The sequence below is a fragment of the Episyrphus balteatus genome, chromosome 1 (genome assembly GCF_945859705.1).
Source record: "Episyrphus balteatus chromosome 1, idEpiBalt1.1, whole genome shotgun sequence".
Lineage (NCBI taxonomy): Eukaryota > Metazoa > Arthropoda > Insecta > Diptera > Syrphidae > Episyrphus > Episyrphus balteatus.
This window is the reverse complement of record NC_079134.1, coordinates 15,483,026-15,504,637: the sequence shown is the minus strand read 5'-3', so window position 1 is coordinate 15,504,637 and position 21,612 is coordinate 15,483,026. Positions and strand designations below refer to the sequence as shown.

Sequence of the window (21,612 nt, the reverse complement as noted above, 5' to 3'; positions counted from 1 at the left end):
GCTTTTTCAACAAAAGCCAGAGAAATCAAGCCCTCGTCAACTTAGACATTTGGACTTCATCGGACAGTTTACAACTGATATAGTTCACATCAGCGGCAAAGACAACGTAGTCGCTGATGCTTTATCCAGACTAAACGCCATTTCTTCACCATCCTCAATCGATTACAATGATGTGTCTCATAAGCAACAAACCGATGAAGAACTCAAGAACCTCCTCAACTCTACTTCTTCGTCTCTACAGTTGAAACAAATCACTCTACCAGATACAAATCACCAAATCTTTTGTGATATTTCAACAGGCAAAGCACGACCATACATTCCATCAGATCTGCGACGTCAAGTTTTCAATACAATTCACAACATGTCACATCCCAGTGTTAAGAAAACTACCCAGATGATAAAAGAACGATACATATGGCCTGACTTGAAGAAAGATTGTCGCAAATGGTCTCAAACGTGCCTAAGCTGCCAAAAAAGCAAGATTCAACATCATATCCGATCTCCAATTTCAAATTTTTCACCTCCCGAAGAAAGATTTCATCATGTTCATCTTGATCTTATTGGACCCTTACCATACTCAGCCGGAAACTCGTATGCCCTAACATGTATTGATCGTTTCACAAGATGGCCAGAAGTTATTCCTATACCAGACATCACCGCCGAAACAGTGGCCACAGCTTTTCTTTCTGGATGGATTTCCAGGTTTGGAATCCCTAAAGAAATCGTGACGGACCAAGGAAGACAGTTTGAATCCTCTCTTTTCAATGAACTGTCAAAACTTCTGGGCATCAAGAGACACCGTTCATCGCCTTATCATCCCCAGGCAAATGGAATGATAGAACGATTCCACCGGACTCTGAAGGCAGCAATCAAATGCCATGAAACAGAAGATTGGGTTGCCAAACTCCCAATTGTTCTGCTCGGCCTAAGATCATCCCTACAAGAAGACTTTAAAGCAACTTTAGCTGAACTTGTCTATGGAACAACATTGAGACTCCCAGGCGATATGTTTATTGCAACTGACTCTTCATCAAGCCATGATTTTCTCAACAAATTTCGAGATAATATGCAAAATATTAAGCCTATTCAACCTGAACGTCATGGTTCAACCAAAATTTTCATCGATAAGAACCTTCAACATTCAAGTCATGTTTTTGTTCGTAACGATGCAGTAAAAAAACCACTACAACAACCTTATGATGGCCCATATCTAGTGAAATCAAAAACAAGCAAATACTTCACACTAGAAATCAAAGGACATCAGAAAAACATCTCCATTGATCGCCTAAAACCAGCATTTCTTTTAAATGATCAACACCAAATCCAAGAAAGAAATCTAACACCTACTCCACCTCAGATGCCAACCACTCAGACTACAAAAAGCGGTAGACGTGTCCATATTCCAGACAGATATCGTTGTCACTAGAGGGCGAGTACTGTGGCGATTCATGAAATTCATAAAATCCACTTAGTTTTAAAATCATTTTCAAATATTAATTTACTTTAAGAACAAATTTTATATTAATCACCTATTCTGTGCAAAGTTTGTTTATCGAATGTAAACAAACTTTTTGATATAAATAGTGCTTAAAAAATAAAATTAAATCAGTTCTGTTTAAGAATTCAAAGAAGTAGTTTCCTTTCATCCGAAGCTACTACAGTATCAAATGAAAGGTATTTCTCTTGTCTTTAAATCTGTATTAAAAATCTTTTTCATTGTTAAAAAAATTATACATATTAGGTATTTACTTCTCAAAAGGTGATTTTTTCAAACGAGGCCTTTGGAATACGAAATATCAAAGTATTCAGTGTACCTACATGTACTTTTTTTTTGTAATTATTACATAGCTTAATATGCTACCTTTAATTCTATATATAAAAAAATTCTATAAATCATACAAAAACCTTATAAAAAGCAAAATAAAAAAAAAAACACGCTTAAATAAGCCTATTGACTAATAAGAATAGAAACAAGGGTAATCGAGTTATTCGTTTATACCCGAATACAGTATTTTTGTGTACCCGAGTTTATACTTATGTATGTATGCATGTATCTGTATATGAATGTTTGCATTTATAATCATTTATTCCATCATAACTTCCAAAATAATGATCGTGATTTGACAAATCAGGTATCGCTGATAGCTCAGGAAAACTAGATTTTTTCAAGGAAACAAATTGTAACAGGCTGATTTTTGGTATACAACTTGGTGTTAGGGTGGTTTACAATCTGTGAAAAGTCCTGAAATTTCCTCTGTCCGCCAGTACCATTATAAGGGGTCAAAGGTCACAACATTATTTATTTTCAAAATGGTAGGTTTTAGACAAAAATTATGTTCTACAAAATTGTAGCTGAGGTTATTTTAATAAAAATTGTCGTATAAAGTTTTTTTGTGCAGTTTGTGATAAAAGTATCAAATTAATAGGAGTGTTAGTACAATATGTAACCCTCATTTTAAGATATTGGGCCACTTAATATTTCACCTATGAGGATGTTTATAACGATGCTCAGAAAGCAATTTAAATGAAACTTTGTGAAATTAGTGATTATTAGATGGCTCATGTACAATTGTTTTTCATACTTTTACTTTTGCACCTCACTCCTTCAAAACATTAATTTGTATGAAAATTTAATAAAAAATTAAAGCAAGCATGCGGCTCAAAAAAATGCAAAAATTTTCCATGTAGTGCAATGGTACCATTTCAAAAGTGTTCTTTCTCACTAAAAAAAAACACTTTTTAACCCGAAATATTTTGATGAGCATATCTTATTATTTTTTTCTATGGTATAGTAAATGTGCGTACAAAATTTCATCAGCCTACCACATATTTTGAAGGAGTACTTGGGTAATATTTTGGCTCTTGTTCTTTAAGTAAATGACTATTTATAAAGAGTGCAATAACTTTTTACGTGACGGTCCAGGCATATTGGTTTTATTTGATCCGGCGATAAAAATTACCACAAAATCATGTATTATATTAATAAAAAGGTTTCATTAGCTATACCTACTATTATTAACATTTTTTATATATATATTTTTTTTTTTTTTTTCATAAAAAAAGAAAATTTAGCAAAAAAAAAAGATAATTTCAATCGATAAAAAAAATTAAAAGTATGATATTTGACTAACTTATTGTACTAATCCAGTAACTAGACATTATTATCTTTCAATTAAGCCATCAAAACCTAATAAATTATTTAATGGATTTTTTTTACGAATTTTTAAATATATGTTACATGAGAAGAACGCTGGGTCCGAAAGGGTTAACATGCATTTTTTGGTCTTATACGCAAAATCAAAAATTATTTAAAACTTTTTATTCCACAAACATCTACAAATAAAATGCACGACTGGGGTCGCACGTACTTGCTCTTGCAGTTCAAAGCACTTTTATGTTAGTTTACTTGTAGATTTTACGAGCTGCCTCTAAAATAAATTTTAAAGAAATTTTGTTGAGGTTGGGGAAGAGCCAACATTTAGACTAAATTTTTTTCATATAAAAAAATTTTTTTTTTTGTATTTGACTTTTTTGAGAAAAAATAAAAATGCAATTTTATTGCCATTGCTTTAAATATTACGTATACAAAGTTTAATCAAAATCGTTAGAGCCGTTTTCGAGAAATTCGCAATATCGTATTTTTTTGTATGGGAGGTATACGATCTAAACGAGATATAAAAAAAACAAAAAAAACCAACTTTCAGAATTCCATAAAAATCATCTGTACCAAATTTGAAGAAAATCCATCCACGCGTTAAGGCTGTGGAAATGTGTACAGATGGACGCACAGACGCACAGACGCACAGACGCACAGACGCACGGACGGATTTGCGAGACCCACTTTTTTGGAATTCTCCATCATCGTAATGTTGGTTTTGATTAAAACCTCAAATTTTTTTTTCGACACGAAACCAATACTTGCCCTATAGAGCAAGTAAAAAAATGCTCATTGCCACATTCGGTGGACAATTAGGTTGAAAAATATTTCGTTTTTATGGATATTCTAAACTTTTCAAGCTTTCAACCTTTGTATAAGAGCTGAGTAACTTTGAACAGTATTGAATAAAATGCACGACTGGGGTCGCACGTACTTGCTCTTGCAGCTCAAAGCACTTTTATGTTAGTCTACTTGTAGATTTTAAAAGCTGGATCTAAATTAAAAAAAAAAAATTGATATTGGGGAAGAGCCGACATTTAGGGCAAAATTATGTTGAATGAAAAAATTTTTTTTTGTTATTTGACTTTTTTGAGAAAAAATAAAAATGCAGTTTTATTGCCACTGCTTTAAATATTACGTATACAAAGTTTAATCAAAATCGTTAGAGCCGTTTTCGAGAAATTCGTAATATCGTATTTTTTTGTATGGGAGGTATACGTTCTAAACGAAATATAAAAAAACAAAAAAAAACCAACTTTCAGAATTCCATAAAAATCATCTATACCAAATTTGAAGAAAATCCATCCACCCGTTTAGGCTGTGGAAATGTGTACAGATGGACGCACAACCGCACAGACGCACAGACGTACAGACGCACGGACGGAATTGCGAGACCCACTTTTTTGGAATTCTCCATCATCGTTATGTTGGTTTTGATTAAAACCTCAATTTTTTTTTTCGACACGAAACCAATACTTGCCCTATATAGAGCAAGTAAAAAAGGAAAGCTTTGATTTCCTTTTTTCAATACTGTTCAAAGTTACTTTTTTTACTTCCTCTACTAAGACAACTTTTGGTTTCTTGTGAAAAAATCAAGGTTTAAGACGAATTTGTTTGGTAGATAGGCATAAATTTTTTTAGATTCAGAGGATAGTTTATTTTCGTTGTTCGTGTAGGTACCTCCGAAACGAATTTTTCGAATTCTTGCACAATTTCTGAATATACCTCAGTTAATTCGAATAAATTTGATTTGTGTTACTCTTAAGTAAGCTAACATAACTGTGTTTTTAATTTTACTCAAAAAATTCCAAAAGTGGAAATATGGCGTTGCCGTTGATTTTTTTTCGTTTTAAATTATTTTTCTAAATCAATTATACATATTATAATTAATTCATCTCAAGATCTAAAACAACTGTTTTTTTTTTAATCAGTTAAGTATGCTGGATATCGATGAAAATAATCTAAATTTATTGCTATTGCATCACTTGTGCCTATGTATATTCTTTGTCGTTTCGAAAACAACTCTTTTTTTTATTATTTTTGTACTCATATCTGACTTCTTAAGTTTTCAACAAGTATAAAAAGTTAAACTTTCCATAATTCAATCTTGATAAAAGTCTTAATATTATGTGTAAACATGCCAACGAAATATCCCAAAATATTCCTACTTGTATACTTTTTTATTCTTTTATTAATTTTTCTTTTGGTATACGAAATCCCGTCACATCAAATAGCTCATAAAATTGATTACATCGTCAGGAATTTATCGATTTATAAAAATGTTATTCATGGGAAGTTGAATTTTTAACCTCGCGCTTGTTTACTTTAAAAACAGGGTGACCAATCTCTCTTTTCAAGTAAATGATGATGAATATCTCGAACGGGTGCCAACTCTTTTTGTGGTAGGCAAACTGAGTACTGAAAAGATTTATGATTTTTTTCTCTAACCCTTAAAAAAATGTACCGACGTCGTAAAATCAAGACGTTTTTGAGATTAAGTGAGTTTTCTTTGAAATTTTTGGAAACCTATGAGATTAATTGTGCTTCTAATCCTCCACTTTCTTTTTGTTTTGTTTTGAAATATGGTCACCCTTTTTAAACCCGAAGTTATACAAAAACGAAAATCCCACAAAAGAAAAAAAAAAAAAACACAGACAAAGTGGTACTTTAAGTGTACCCGCCCATCCGTCACTCATTCTTTTTGGTGACAAATCCAATCGACCAGAAAACAATTCTGCAACACTGTGCGGCATGTTTTCGGTTTTCGTGTGAAACTGTTATTTGCCAAGTGTTTTAGTTTTGAAGCGCCACCAAAACGCTGCCATGAGGAACCCACTTCAAATCCTTGACAATTGATTCTTGATGCTTTTCGAACACGAAGAGTTGTCTTTTACACAGAAAAAGCTAGGTACCTAACTACTATTACTGTCTATATAGCTATAGCGATGATGGCTTTTTCCAATGTGTTTGTGAAGGGCTATGGAAGAGAGTACAGATAGCTATTGAGCTAAGGGATTAGATGAGGTGGCATTTGGCACATCACACCACCACTTTGAAATAACTTCATGAAGTTAAATGCAAAATCGTTGTTTCGCTTGCAGCTTTTTATTTAGTTCCACGAAGAGTTTATTGTTTGTCCTTAACCCAGCCATCATCACGTCCTTTGGAAGTTCTCTGTTCTCTTTCAGCAGAAATAATATTTTTCTGTTTTGTTTTTTTTTTTGTATTATAAAATTGCAATCACGTTCTGGTTATTATATTTTTCTTTAATTAAGTTAGCATCAAACAAAGCTGCATGAAATATGTATGTATTACCTCTATACGATACACTGAATGGGAATATAAACAGGAAATAGAGTTCCGGAAGAAAATAACCCATATCCTAGCGCGCAAGGAGTACGAAATTATGTCTGGGAAGGCTGTAATATTTCATGGAAGTAGGATATGAGTATTTTCCTTACTTGTTTTGTTTACATAGAACCGTTGGCTTACTTATAGGCTAGGTGGTTAAGTTTCAAATGAAAAAAAAAAAATTCAAGTAAGTACAATGTATGTATTTATGTATATCTAATTTAAGTTCACATTGGGATCAAAATTCCTTAAAAAATATTTATTACAACTAAGAGAGCAACTGTCCTAAAGAGGTGTTTAAATTAAGAAGAGGTACAAAACTGCAAAAATATCAATAAAAGAACCAATATTGACGTATAAATTTGAACTAAAAGGACATTTACACATATGGGGGAAGTGGGGCCAAGACCACCCCTTTAGTGTTTGATTGTCCTAAAAACCAATGAAAAATAACTTTTAATTAAAATAAAGTCTTTATTCATTAAGTTGTTTACTGTTAGAACTCTCATTTTTATAAAAACAATAAAAAATATTTAACAAAAAGATAATTCGTTTTAAAAAAAACCTGTAACAAAAAACGGTCTTGCCCCCACATGGGTGTAAGTAAATTAAATCTTTAAATTTTGTTCATGTGTTTTTTTAAGTTTAGAGAAAATGTGGGTATATTTGAAAAAGTGTGTAATACTAGAGTAATATTGAAATTCAGCAATTATGTTACTTTTAATAAGATTAGAAACAAGAATCTAAAGTGACTATAAAAATATCATGGTTAAAAGGGTGTTTTTTTCAGTGAAAACAAGAATGATGGGTCACCCTAATGAAATTCGGTAAAAACATTAAATTTGGGATAAAAAACAAGAATAAAGAGTTTTCATAAACAACAAATTAGGTGAAAGGGTTTTTTTATGAAGAGACAGTAAAATCTTTAATTGGTCCCAAAAAGCGAAGGGTTCATGTAAAACGTCTTATAACTTAAGTATAAACGTTAAATTTGTCATCAAAACCAAAAATAAAATGTATCATAGTTACCAATTTACTTTCAAAAAGATGTAGTGTTTGCGATCGTAATTTTTAAAGAAATAAAATGCACCACGAGGTTGCTTTCATGATAAAAGTAGCACTTTTGTTAACGCTTTTTAAAAAATTTTAATAAATATAATTTGATTTCCTTGGGAATTTTATGAGAAATGTATAAAATTATAAAATTTGTTTTTATAATTATCTAACAACATTTTAAATGATTTTTAAGGAAAAAAAAAGAAAACAATAGTAGGACTAAAAAAAATTAAATGGTATTTAGAATAAATGTGTTTGAATATCATTAGAGTCGACTAGATCGAATGATGTTGCTCTTATAATTCAATGTACATAAATATTATCTTACCACTGGAAATTCATCGAAAACATCAAGAGAAAATTTTAAAAGACATTTAAAAATAATAAATATAATATAATATTTATATATAATAAAATTTTAAAATAATAAAAAAATCTGCAAATTTTGATTAAAATACGTTATTTTTTTGCGATAAACGGCAACGCCATATTTCTACTCTCAGAAATCCTTAGAAAAAATAAAAACGCAGATAAAATAGAAATTTTATGTGCCGTTTTTGAGAAAATTACAGTAATTTGAAAAATTTGTATGGCGGTACAAGTTCTTAGCGAGGTATTAAAAAAAATAGCCTGTATCAAATTTCAAGCAATTTTCAGTTTCAAACTACGCGCTTAGGCTCCAGCCCGTTGTACAGTTGGACGCATGGACCAACACGGACGGAATGACGAAATCAATTTTTTTAGGGGTAGGTACTCCTCCATTTTTTTAAATAAAAATTTTATAAATTTATTTCGAAAAAAAAACTTGGAACGTCAATTTTAAGAAAAAATTAAACGACGCGACGATTAAAAATGAAATTTAAAAAAATTCATCAACTCGTTTTCAAAAACAAAAAATTAAAACTTTTTATAAATGTGTTTTTTTTTTTAAACAGTATTAGAATTTCTTAAACGCTTCTGTATACAAATTTTGGAAATTTTCTAATTCATCATAACTTCTAAGCCATTTGCTATACTTTAGTTATTACAAATGAAGGGTCCAGGGGAAAAACAGCACAAGTTTTGAGAAAAACGCATTTTAAAATTTTGTTCTCCATACAACTTAGAACAACTAAAAGCACACAATTTATTTATTTTTTTAGCAAGGCTTAAATTTGTTTTATAAAAGTAAGGATGTCATCAGATAGTGCTCAGTAAATACTACAAGACCTCATCATTAGTTTATTTTTGACAAAAAGTGGATGTGTGCCGTTTTTCCCCTGGACCCATCAAATGGTTCATCTTTGGAAGCATCTTGCTTGTTCAATGTAAACCATTGAATATGTATGATATGTTCCCTTACATTGAATTGAACACAACGGGCTTGCTTCATGTTTTTTAAGACGTAGTTTTAGACAACTCGGTTTAAATTTTTGAATTAATGTTTTATGTATATCATCAGTGGTGTATTGTGATAAACTTCAAAGATGTTGTTTTTATAAGTAAAACTTCTATGTTATTAGGTATCTTGACGCAATAGAACAGTACTCCAGGAACTAGTCAATTCACTCTTTTTCAACACACAAAATAATTACGGTATCGCCATTTTTTTTTAAATCTCTCACTTAATGACTGACCCCTGTCCTTGTGGCGAAATAAGCAGAATGGGCTTGACATGAGGTGCAATAAAGAGTACCACCCTGTCAAATTAATAGCACAACATACTTTCTCCGACTCTTAGGAGAATAGCAGATAAAACAGTATAGCAGATAAAGTTAAAACTAACTGAATATTTTCAATTTAAATTGCAGAGTAGGTACATTAAACCTTACATAGGAAAAATACTGAAATGTTTGGCAGAAAATATATATTTCATATTTTCAGTAAACATACAGGGTAGATATACAGGCTTTCTCACCGCCACAGAAAAAAACCATGAATTCCTGAGGTGATTACAAGTGAAAAATGATATAAATTTTTCGTTTTCACTTTAAATTCGAGTAATAGTTTTTTATGTTTTTTGCTGCCGTTTTCTTTTTTGCTTTTTTTTTCAACCTGGAACACCATCTACGGCACAATAGAGGGTCTTCTTAGGATCTACTCTCACCTCCACTAAATTTTAATTTATTTTGTTCTTACCTTAAAATTTTGATTAAATGATGGAAAAATCTATTGTCAACTATTGAAGTATTATCTTCATCTCGCGAGATACGAACTTCTTATAGCGGTTCCAAACTGCGTTCAACGAAATATCGAACCTACCCACTAATTCATTTTGTTTTTATTTTTTTAGAAATAAATATACAACACTTCCATCCAGACTATTAAGTCTAGGGGCATTTTTTCTATCGTTACTGTAGGAAAAAATTATTATATTCATTTATTATTAATTTCAAAACTCCTCCCACACACTGTCTCGTTTCATGAACCAATATTTCCGTACACGTCTTCCACCCACCCGTCAATCTGGCACAGATTTTATTTATTTTCAAATTTAAAAATCTTAAATAAGGTCCATTAGACTTTTTATTCTCCCTTCAAAAATATATTTTTAAGAACATAATCTCAAATGCCAGTTAAAGTTCACAAAAAATATTTTTTTTTTCTTCCTTTTTTAATTCTTCTTATCGTCTACGTTTAGATCAAAGAGTTGGAACGTGAACGCAATCTTATTCTTGATGGCAAGACTGATGCTATACCCGAAGAACTGTCAGCTGATCCAATATTTGTTGTCAACAGAAGAGCAAACATTGAAATTGTCAAGCGTCGTGCAAAGGTTTGTATTTTACACTGCTCCTACCTACGCACAAAATATACACTGACACTTCTTGGAAAACGGTACCATACCAACCTTACAGAAAAATGTTATGATTACACAAAACAACAACTCTTGCCTCTTTTGCTCCTTCAAAATCATTCTCTAAAATCAACACAAGCAACAAGATTCTTTTGAATAAATATCACACTTCTTCGTTCGTCCTTTATTAGAACGCATCGCCACCCTTCGTCTTGTTTCGATGATGTCCTTATATAGCTTTTGTTGATTTCTTTCTTCCCTTTCTTTTTTGTTGTGTCCTTTGCAGCTCAAAACAAACCGTGAGAAAAATGCAGAACGTCTGTTGCGTCAAGGCTTGAAATGGGAACGAGAACGCTCCCGGCACGAGGAGCAAGAGAGACAGAAACAAAAGGAATTGGAAAGGATAAAGAAGGAACAGCAGGCTTTGGAGGACCAGTATATTGAGGAGGATGCACAACGTGGTCTGGATTTGTTGAGGTATTTGAAACGCGCCAAATGCTATTAAAAATTTATATATTTTGTTTTGCCTCTCTCTGTTTGGGTTAGAACTTAGGATAGGAGCGGAGCGCATACAAAAAAAAGTTAGCTGACATCAGAACCAAACGCCAACGCATATCAAAACATAGAGTGCAAAGCTCCCGGGTGCCTTTTCCTTATCGTACCGTAATCATCTAACTTGTTTAATATCCCAAAACCCCCTTTTTTTTTGCTGTGGCCTAGCTTTTACATTAACATATACTGTGTCTGACATTGAGTAAAACAGGAAATAGGGTATAATAATAGATTGCCAAAGGGACCCTTTCGATGGTGTGTGTGTGGCACTTTTTTGGAGTGATGGGATTTGGAGGATGTGGTCTTGGTTAACATCAAGTGTTTATAACGTGACGTAGCAAAGAGTAAACAAACAAAAAGTTGGAGCTAGAGTGTTGCAGTGTAATTTTTATTTTAATGACGTCACTAAATTACATTTGGGTGCCAATCGGTTTAACGATAACAAAGAGTGGTTTGTTTTAACATGGTAACAAAGTTTAAAGTGAAAAACTTGTACTCATGGATGAACTTGCAGATTTACTTTTTTTAATTACTTCTTGGTATTGGGTTCGTTCACTTTAAAAAGTTTGTTTGTATTTCATGTGGTTAAAATGTTTTTGAAATTTATTCGAGTTCGAGTTATTTCTTTAATTAGACTCTGTATCATTCTTGCGATAAATATATTACACGTAGCTTCTTTGTTCTTTTTTCGTGTCCAGTTAGCAGAAAAAGTGTTTATTTAAAATAAGTATTGTCAGTTGTAGTTATGGTTTCCAAATTGGATTTGAATACGTAGTTAAAGGTTAGGTATAAGGGTTGGAAGTATCTTTTTTCAAAGTTATTGGTTTAAACTTTTGCTATGTAGGTACCTACTTAATTATTTTATCAAAAATAGAATTAGTTTAATTTTTTGTTACACTGACATAAAGTTCTGAATAAGCTTACTTTTAAATGGTCACTGTGGCGTATGAGGAATATTTTTTTTTAACAAACGCTTTTTGAGTCAAGAAAAATTTTTATTTCGCTTAGATGAGGCCAAATGGTTTTTGTGGAATATTTTCAGAATTTTAACATTACCTTTGTAGTAGTATAAAGAAATTTAACATAAAGGAGGCGCACAAACTAATGCGCACATTTTGCATTAATTTTTTTTGACGTGATAACGTCTTATAAATCGATGAACCAAGGCAGCCACCACAAAAAAGTGATGCCATTTTATTACGTTCCACTCTCGCGGTAAAAATTTCAATTAAAAATTAAAAATAAACTATTAGAGATACAAAAATCTTCTATAGCTTATTTGAAAGAAAATAACCTAAAGCTTAATCCAAAGGATTTTTAAAAATTCCGTCATTTAATATTGTAAACAGGGGTAAAACGGAAAGATGAAATTTGAGCTAAAATCTAAACGCGAAGTTCTAGAGAGTTGATTTTTGCTATAGATATGTAGATGAGACTAATTTAAGAATAACTGCATTTAAGTAAAAATTCTAAAAAAAATTGAAACTAAGCTATAACTTTTTGTTTGAACGTTGTACACGTGTTGGGGCTATGACAAAATGATGATTTTAGGTAGGAAAATTTTTTTTTGACAATTCTAAAGGTGCCAGGTGAAAGATGAAAAAAAAAAATTAGCCGTCTAGTACAGATTTTTTTAAAAACACTCTGCGTTTCGAAATATGAATTTTTGAAAAACACATTGTTTTTTTAAGGGTATTTTTGGGTAGTTTTTGATTTTTGAACTTATAGGACATGTAGGTTTTGCATACATGTGCAATCGTTTAGTTAGTTTTGACTGAATAACGGAAGAAACCAGTTTATAAAACAATCGTTTTTTGACCGTTTTTAACCGATTTTCATCGTTTTTTATTTTTATCTATTTTTCTTGAAAATATACAGGAATAAAGTATAGTAGATAATGATAGACCATGATCACGACTAAATGAGTGCGAAGTTTCAATCATTTTCGTAAACACAATTTTGAGATAACGGTAAAATAAAATTTTAGAATTCAACAGGTTATAACTTTTGACCAAGAGCAGATAAAATTATTATTAAATTTTTATGAGCATCCTGATACAATTACCTTTCATTTGGTATATCACACATAACGGTAGACTAACTACAAGCTACACAATGTTAAATCAAGAAACTTGCGAAAAACCTCAAAACTCCAGTGGTGATCTGTTGCCCCCCGAACAGCCACCAGTGTGGGAAGTACCGTAATCTCAGTCTGGAAATTCGACATGGTTGACTTTAAAAAATTCGAACTTCTCATGTAGGCATCTTTGAAATGAGATTGATACGTCATATGAAAGGTGAGATAATAAACTTTTACATGGTATAAAATTTTGTATAGGTCGTCAAACAAAAAAATTGATTCCATAGCATGAGAACATAAAAATAAATGTTGTTTTTGCTTTTTTTTAATGAAATTTGATCGAGTTCAAAAAATTCTAGCTCTTTTTGTAGATGTCTCATAGACCTGATCGATATATATATTGAGCTAAGACAATAAGCTTTCAGATGGTATAAAATTTTGTATAGGTTGTTAGGTAAAAAATGGAATTAATGACGTGAGAAGATAAAAATTCATGTTTTTTTTTATGAAAATGATTGTTTTCAATAAATTATTTTTATACTTTTTGGGTATGTAAAAATTTAAAAATGGTTTTATTCTTAAGAAGAAATACTTGGCTTTTAAATTGCATAATTTTTTTTGTAAGCTTTTTAAATAAAAAAATTAATGTAATGAGAAAATAAAAAAGGTATTTTTTTTAGCTTTTTCTTGTAAACTATGATGGTTTGAAATAAGTAAACGCTTCAATTGACTCATTTTAAACAAAAGCACACAACTCCTGTTATTATATGCAATAGTGCACTTCATCAGGGTTTTTTTTTTTGACAATGGCCAACATTGTGCCCACCTGACAATTTAAAATTTCTCATCAATGAATAAACCTATTCATTTGGGTTGCTTTCCACGAAAGATAAGAATAAACTTCTCGAAAATGGTCCTTAAGCTATTTGAAACAGCAAATTTTGATGAGTAAAGACTTGGTTTCTTCTTTGAAGACAAATTTTAATACTGAAATCTTTTTAAACATACATATGAAACAACTCGTGCAATTTTTTAATTTTAAAATCGTAGGAAAAAATTAAGTTAAAAAAAAAGAACTTCTCATGTTTCAGAGACCCGAAATTGTGATTCCAAAATGGAATTTGATTAAAGTTTTTTTTTTTCGATCAGGCCAAAATAGTTCTCTTCTATTAAATTTTGTTTTACTTTTTTATAATCAAAGGAAATAAACAAAGTTGAATAAAAAATCGGAGAACAAGGTAGTGCAACCCAATACTGGAATTTACATTTTGAATGCATTGAACCCTCATAATTTACTACTTTCATTTTATCTAATTCCTCACATTCACTTCTCATACCTGGATATATTTGATTATAATTCCTACACTTGTCATTAATTAAGTAAACAAAACAAAAAACATGTAGGTAAATTAATCCTGTTTTGATTGATTAGAGAATGTACAATATTTTTTCTGTACCCATGCAAATACTCGTGGTAATAACAGATTGTAAAATTGTATTTCCATCACCAGTAATTACTTTTATACGCACTGCCTTCCGCATGTCGAGAAATGTCCAAAATGTCTAAAGTGCAATATCGAACAAGGTCAAGTTTAAGCAAAACTTTATGTTTATTTGTATAAACGGGAACTCGTTAGAAGTTATGATATGGTGAAAGGGTGTGGTTCTCTATGTGATTTGTATAAAAGTTGCACTTTTGCCAAAGATCAAATTAGAATTAATTCAAATCGTTCACAGAACAGTTCTTTAAAATTCCACTAAAAAAAATTAACAACATGAAGGTATAGCATTTTTCACAGTTTATTTTATCTCAAATGGATATCAACACTGAACCAAATCCTTACGTAAATACAACGAAAAAATTCGTTGAGCCAACGAAAATTTAATTAATTTTCAGCCGATGAAAAATTTAATTGGCTCAACGAAATGGCTTTCATACGTTAATGAAGAACTTCATCAATCAACGAAAACTGTAGTATTTTAATGAAATTTTTCATAAAAATTTTTGATCGAGAGTTAATGAATTTTTACATCACTTTACGAAATTTTTCATCGATTAACGTAAAATTTAATTAACCACGGTGATATTTTTCGTTAGTCAATGTATTTTTTGATTAATTTATGAAAGAACTTTCGTTAGCTAACGAATTTTTTCGTAAATTTAATAAACATTTTAATTAAATTACGAAAAAATATTTGTTAGCTAACGAAACTTTTCGTTGTATTAATTGTATTTTTTTATTGGACTTGTTAAATTATTAATTTAATATATAGTCCAAAACCAAAAATTGGCGTTTCGACCCGGTGGAGCTCACTTAAGTCAACTGATGAGTCCGACTTCTCGTGAGACACCTTGTCAATACGCAAATATTTTTTATATTCAGCTCAACTTACATAGATTTTTAAACAAAAACCTAATGTGAACTATATAAAGCCAGATTCAATTTTTAATCATTAAAGAGAGAAATGCACCCAAGTCTACGTTTTGTTTTTGTAAGGCAACGATTTTTTTCGTTAACTGATGTATTTTTTCATAAGCCAATGTAATATTTCATTAGTAAATGAAGAATTTTCATAAGCTTATGAAGATTTTCGTTAGTTAATGTTGAATTTCATAAGTTAATGAATTTTTTCGTTACTTAATTAAAACTTTGATAAAGTAAGGAAAAAATTCTTATTTTTGTTCTTTAAAATGAGTATGAAATTTTTCGTTAATTGATGAATCTTTTCATTGAATTGGATTTTTTGGCACTAAAAAGGGAGAAAAAGTGTATGAAACGTTTTCATTAATTGATGAAGGTTTTCATATTACGAAAAATTACATATTTTCGTTGAGCCAACGAAAGTTTCGTTGGGCCAACGAAAATGTAGTGTATGAAACGATTTTCGTAATTTTACGAAATTTATTATTTTCAGTGAAAGAAGGATAAACAATTTTTGTTTTTAGTTCGCCATTGCTGCCGTAGTCGTGTTGGCTCTTGCCATGGGTGTCCAATCTTCCATCATTGGAGGAATTCCCGGATTGGGTCTTGGCGTTCATGGTCTTGGTATTCATGGTTTGGGATTAGGACTTCACGGACAATTGTTGGCTCAAGGGCCAGCTGTGGTGGGATTGGGTGGCCTTTCATCTGCTGTTAACATTGCTGGCCATGGTATCCCAGCTGCTGTCAACATTGCCGGTGGTTCTCTCCTAGCTGGTCATGGTATTCCAGCTGCTGTAGCAGTTGCTCCACATGTTGCTGTTGCTGCACCAGTACATGGTGCACATGGTGCCTCATATGTTGCTCAAACTCGTGGTGCCGTTCACACTGCCCCATTGCCAACACACATCCAATCTGCTTCTTCTGTAAACGTTGCCCCAGCTCCAGGAACCTTGTAAAGTGACTGACATATAAAATTCTCTGCAGCAGCATGCAAATGTAAAAATTTCGGTGATTTTTTTTTCAGAATTTCACTCAGGAATAATAATAAACAATTTTTACAAAAAAATTTGTGTACATAATTCAATTTGATTTCGACCTATAAAAATGTTGGTCTTGTTTCAACAAAAAAAATCAGTTTTATGACTTTTTAAAGAAGACTGGTTTTGTTCACTAGACATTAAGAGACAGCGCGTGCGATACAATTTTGATCTGGAAATAATTTGATGGATGGATTGAAGAAGGTAATCCTGCAGTGCTGTGGTAAATCCTATTGCAAAAACTCAAGGTAGGCTAAAAAACTACTTTTATGTTTTTTAAAGATAAGTAGTTAGAAACCTTAATATTTGAAATTGACGGAAAAATTGAACGGTTTTAAAATTTAATATCAGAAGATTTAAAAATGATACAATATCAATTATGTTGAAACGCTGGCTGTTACAAAGATAAGACTCAATTTATTTTAAATATCAAGCCAATGTTTTCAAGAAAACTTATCGCGTCAACATGTGTGAAGATACTAACTTGAAACTAAGCCATTTTTTACTTATGAAGCCAACAAAAAAAAAAAACTATATAACGTAGGTATATGTATTAAAAAAAAAATGTTCATTTTATTTTTGAGACCAAAAGGAACATTTTTACATAAAAAAAAAATATGAGGTATAGTGGAGTAACTAAAGCTCAAAAAATGGCAATATTAGGGAACCCGGCCGAACAGCTTAGATTTTGATGATTAACATTTTTTTTTCTGAACGTAGGTAATTAAAAATACTTTAAAGTCTATAGATTAAAAATTGCCGGTGTTGCCGTTTTGATTTTTTTAATTTTATTGAAGATTTTTGTGAACAGAAAAATTTTTTTTTCAAAAAAGATTGTCTAGGAAATTCAAGGAAAAAAAAATATATAGGAGTGAGATACAACCTTCTATCGTTCAAGCGATAGATGCAATTTTCTTATTAATTGACTTCAAACACAAACAAAATATTTGAACACAACGGCAACACCTACAATATTTAAATATACATTTTTAAAAAGCTAAAAGCTTAATCATATTTGTAAAATTAAAATTAAATTAACTGAATGGAGGGCTTTTGAAAGAATGGTAATTGAACTCAGATTTTTGAAAAAAAAAAAATTATTGACAAAATTTTTACATGTCGTTTTAAAAACTATTTTCGTATTATAAAATGCATTTATTTTCAAATTTTTTTTTTTCGCCACATTTATTATGATTTGAAATTATAAAAGGAAGTGTCAAAATGTATTACGGTTTATGAAAAAAATTTAAATGTATTTCATTTTCGAAGAAATTTTTTTTAGTAGAAGTTGTGAAAAAAATTTAACTTATTTTTTTTTTTAAAGTTCAACATTTAAATATAAAGTTATTTTTTATTGTTGAAAGTTAAATAGCAAAAGTTTAAAGTTCTTATTTGCCAAAGTCTTTGAGAAATTCAATTATTTCAATGCTAAAATTCAGTTTTTTTCAAGAAAATCCGATGAAATTGTAGTAATTTTTATATTTTTTTTCAAAACTGTAATATACATATATTACCTTTTCCTCCTCGGAATTCAACTGATAACATTTATGGCCAAACATTTTTTTTAAATCAATTCATATTTTATTACGAAAAAGTTAAAAAAAAAAGCCATTTAAAATTTTTTAATAACGTTTTTTTTTTCCAAAATTTTGAGTTGAGGACTATTCTTTCAAAAACACTTGATTAAATTTAGTCGATTTAAATTTAACAGATAGAAATGAGATTCTAGCTTTTTAAAAACGTGTTGCCGTTGTGTATAAAATATTTTTTTTTGTGTTTGAAGTCAGTTTGTGAGAAAATTGCATTTATCGCTTAAACGATGGAAGATTGTCCCTTACTCCCTTATATTTTTTTTTTTTTTTCCTAAAATTACCTAGAGAATCTTTTGCCATCATTTGTTTTATGAAATTTAAGCAAAAAAAAATGGTTTTGTTCAAAAAAAATTTAATTTTAATTTAACAAAAACAATACGGCAACATCGGCAATTTTTAATCTATAGACTTTAAAGTATTTTTAAAAATCTACGTTTGAAAAAAAAAAAAATCGTCAAAATCAGAGCTGTTCGGCCGGGTTCCCTAATGATTTGCTTTAGTTACTCTACTAATTAATTAAAAACTTTTTGGCATGTGTATTTTTTTTTTTTTTAAGAATTACTACTGATAATGAACATAATTAAATTAGTCAATCCCATAAAAATATCTGTATAAAAGATCCATCAAACTATCGCCAGATCAAAATTGTATCGCACGCGCTGCTTTTTAATTACCAGTAAAACAACACCTTTCGTCGTTAAAAAGTCATAAAACTAATTTGTAGTTTAAACAAGATGTACCTACATTTTTATAGGTCGAAATCAAATTGAATTACCTACACAAAAATGTTTTGTAAAAGTTTTTTATTATTTACTATTCCTGAGTGAAATTCTGAACAAATTGCATGGCATTTTGTGAGGGTATATAGAATTTTATATAGCAGTCACTTTACAAGGTTCCTGGAGCTGGGGCAACGTTCACAGAAGCAGCCGATTGGATGTGTCCTGGCAATGGGGCAGAGTGAACGGCACCACGAGTTTGAGCAACATATGAGGCACCATGTACACCATGTACTGGAGCAGCAAAAGCAACATGTGGAGCGACAGCAACAGCTGCTGAAATACCATGGCCAGCTAGGAGAGGACCACCAGCAATGTTGACCGCAGCAGGAATACCATGACTTGCTAAAAGTGGACTTCCAGCAATATTAACAGCAGCTGGGATGCCATGTCCTGCAATATTAACAGCAGATGAAAGGCCACCTAATCCACCCAGTCCTACGACAGCTGGTCCTTGTGCCAACAATTGTCCGTGAACGCCATGTCCTAGTCCCAAACTGTGAACACCAAGACCCAGTCCGGGAATTCCACCAATGATGGAAGATTGGACACCCATGGCAAGAGCCAACACGACTACGGCAGCAATGGCGAACTAAAAGTTATGAGCAATCATAAAAATAGTCTTTATTTATAACTTTTAAAAAGAAAAGTATGAAATTCTTTACCTTCATGTTGAATATTTTTGTTTGGGGAATGTACCTACTGTTCAGTGAACTACTTGAATTAATTCTGATTTGATCTTTAGTAAAAGTGCAGCTTTTATACAAACGACATAAGTTACCACACCCTTTTTTTTCTAACGGGTTGTTATTCATAAAAACGAACATTAAGTTTTGCTCAAACTTGACCTTGGTAATGATATTGCAGTTTGGTAATTTTTGACATTTCTTGACGTGATAATTACTGTCGACAGAAGTATAATAAATGCATTAAGCCTTTCATAAAAAAAAAAAAAAAAAAAAAACAATTTTACAATCTGTTACTGCCACCAGTATTTGCATGGTAACACAAAAATATTGCACATTCTCTAATCAATCAAAACTGGATAATTAACATGTTTCTTTTTCTTTTCTTAATCAATGGATAAGCTATGTTAGTTTATCAAACGACCGGAATTTAGGAGAATATGTTGAAAAACTAATAAAATAAAAGTTGTTAAACTAAAATTTTTTTTCGGGGAAATAATATTCTAAGGATAACGAAATTCCCCTGAAGATTCACCCTATGGTGAATTTCCAGAATTTTTAAGTCCCGTTTAAAAAAATATATACCAAAAACCATTTTTCCATTTTTCAATCTCCACAGAATCAATGACACCGAATGGCAAGATTGTGAACAAAATTTACGTGAATTCCTCGAAACCGAACGAAATAAGATGAAAGAAAGATCATTCCGTATTCCGAAACCATATTCAAGCGATCCACAAGATATTCAAAATATTGTTCGAGCTCGGTAATAAATTTATCAATTTAAAAAAATTATATAAATTGTAAAAACATTTATAAAACTTTCAGAAAGAAATTCCGTGAAACCGAAAAGAGAATCCGAAATCAGCTGGAACGATCTTTCAGTGATAAATCACAGCGGACAGTTGAAAACGTAGTCAACAATTTTTTACTTAGGTATGTAAATATTTCAATAACTCAACTTTTTCCTTACAGTTTGGTAGTAAAGTAGCCATGTTAGTATCAGCTGTTGAAGCATTTGCATCTTCACTTCAAAGACCTCCCGACGAAGCGGAATCTTCGGTTTCGGTTTATTTGGGTGATGATGATGCATCAGGAATTCCAAGCAGTTCTGGAAGTTCGCAACGTATATCACCAATTACCAACATAAAAGAAGAAAAACAACAAGAAATGCAATCACAAATGGAATCTGATGTTCAAAAAGGATATTTAGTCACTAGCAATCAACATGGTAATCTTCGATATTATGATATGCAAATTGCTAAACTTCGAGAAGCAACGGTACCTAATAATATAAATTAAACTTTATATGAACACCTAATAAACCCTTTTTATTTAGAACATTCGAGAACTCTATCAAATAGCTGAAAAGATAATAATTGGTGAAGTGGAAGAATTGATGGGAACTGAAGAGGTTGAAATTGAGGAAGAGGACAATGACGTCATTTGATAAGGTTTAATCGAACTCCTGTTGACGATTGTGGTAGCTTTTTTTTTTTTGATACAATTTTTGCAAATTGCTAAATAAATTAAAATTGTTTTCGCAATAAAAACGTTATCAGTGCGTTATGGTCTAATAATTATGATTAAGCTTGACACTTAACGGTTATGGTGGTGGTTCAATATTTATAATAATCCGTCAGAAGGATTATTTGGATTTGATTGGAATTTGATTTGATATTGAAGATAAGAGCGTATTTATTGTTGCTTTTTTTGATAAGAAAAAAATATGGATTTGTAAATAAAATAAAAGTTAACGAAGTAGCAACATTTTGGTATCCTTTTGCTATCATTTTAGGAATTTATGATAGAAAGTCATGAAAAGAATTTCGTCAGCTTTTTATGCGGACAATAATTATCAAATGTATGTATGATATCAGCTTCCAAATGGTTTGTTTTAGTATTGTGGTAAAATTTCAAAATAAATGTTTTTAACACAAATCAAAGAGCAGTGAAAAATGACAGAAAGGTTTTGTTTTACAAGGAGAGCTTCTTTTATTTGAAATAAAGAAACTTATGCACCTGTTTTAAGGAGTTCCTGTTTTGATAAAAGAAATAGCAAATAGTTTGCAGAATTTGAATATGAGGAAGTACTCAAATTCAAATTCAAATTTATTTCTTCT

The 21,612-nt window shown here is 31.0% G+C and overlaps 3 protein-coding genes across 4 annotated transcripts in view; 2 read left to right on the top strand and 1 right to left on the bottom strand.

Annotated features, from left to right (window-relative positions):
* LOC129916876 (cilia- and flagella-associated protein 45) overlaps positions 1 to 21,047 on the top strand; it is a 61,635-nt gene extending 40,588 nt beyond the window's left edge. For both annotated transcript variants that reach the window (XM_055997081.1, XM_055997073.1), the window contains 6 exons: positions 10,185 to 10,319; positions 10,627 to 10,817; positions 20,109 to 20,255; positions 20,318 to 20,402; positions 20,465 to 20,770; positions 20,829 to 21,047. In XM_055997081.1, coding sequence (XP_055853056.1) covers positions 10,185 to 10,319; positions 10,627 to 10,817; positions 20,109 to 20,255; positions 20,318 to 20,402; positions 20,465 to 20,770; positions 20,829 to 20,939 — 975 coding nt within the window. In that variant the 3' untranslated portion in view covers positions 20,940 to 21,047. The remainder of the gene's footprint in view (positions 1 to 10,184; positions 10,320 to 10,626; positions 10,818 to 20,108; positions 20,256 to 20,317; positions 20,403 to 20,464; positions 20,771 to 20,828) is intronic.
* Positions 14,620 to 16,409, top strand: LOC129916905 (adult cuticle protein 1-like). Its single transcript, XM_055997119.1, has 2 exons — positions 14,620 to 14,753; positions 15,920 to 16,409. The coding sequence occupies exons 1-2, from the start codon at positions 14,748 to 14,750 to the stop codon at positions 16,349 to 16,351; spliced, it is 438 nt and encodes a 145-aa protein (XP_055853094.1). The 5' UTR covers positions 14,620 to 14,747; the 3' UTR covers positions 16,352 to 16,409.
* LOC129916898 (adult cuticle protein 1-like) lies at positions 18,811 to 19,578 on the bottom strand. Its single transcript, XM_055997105.1, has 2 exons — positions 19,469 to 19,578; positions 18,811 to 19,395 (listed from the first exon to the last, which is right to left on the bottom strand). The coding sequence occupies exons 1-2, from the start codon at positions 19,472 to 19,474 to the stop codon at positions 18,913 to 18,915; spliced, it is 489 nt and encodes a 162-aa protein (XP_055853080.1). The 5' UTR covers positions 19,475 to 19,578; the 3' UTR covers positions 18,811 to 18,912.
* Positions 21,048 to 21,612: the final 565 nt, after the last annotated feature.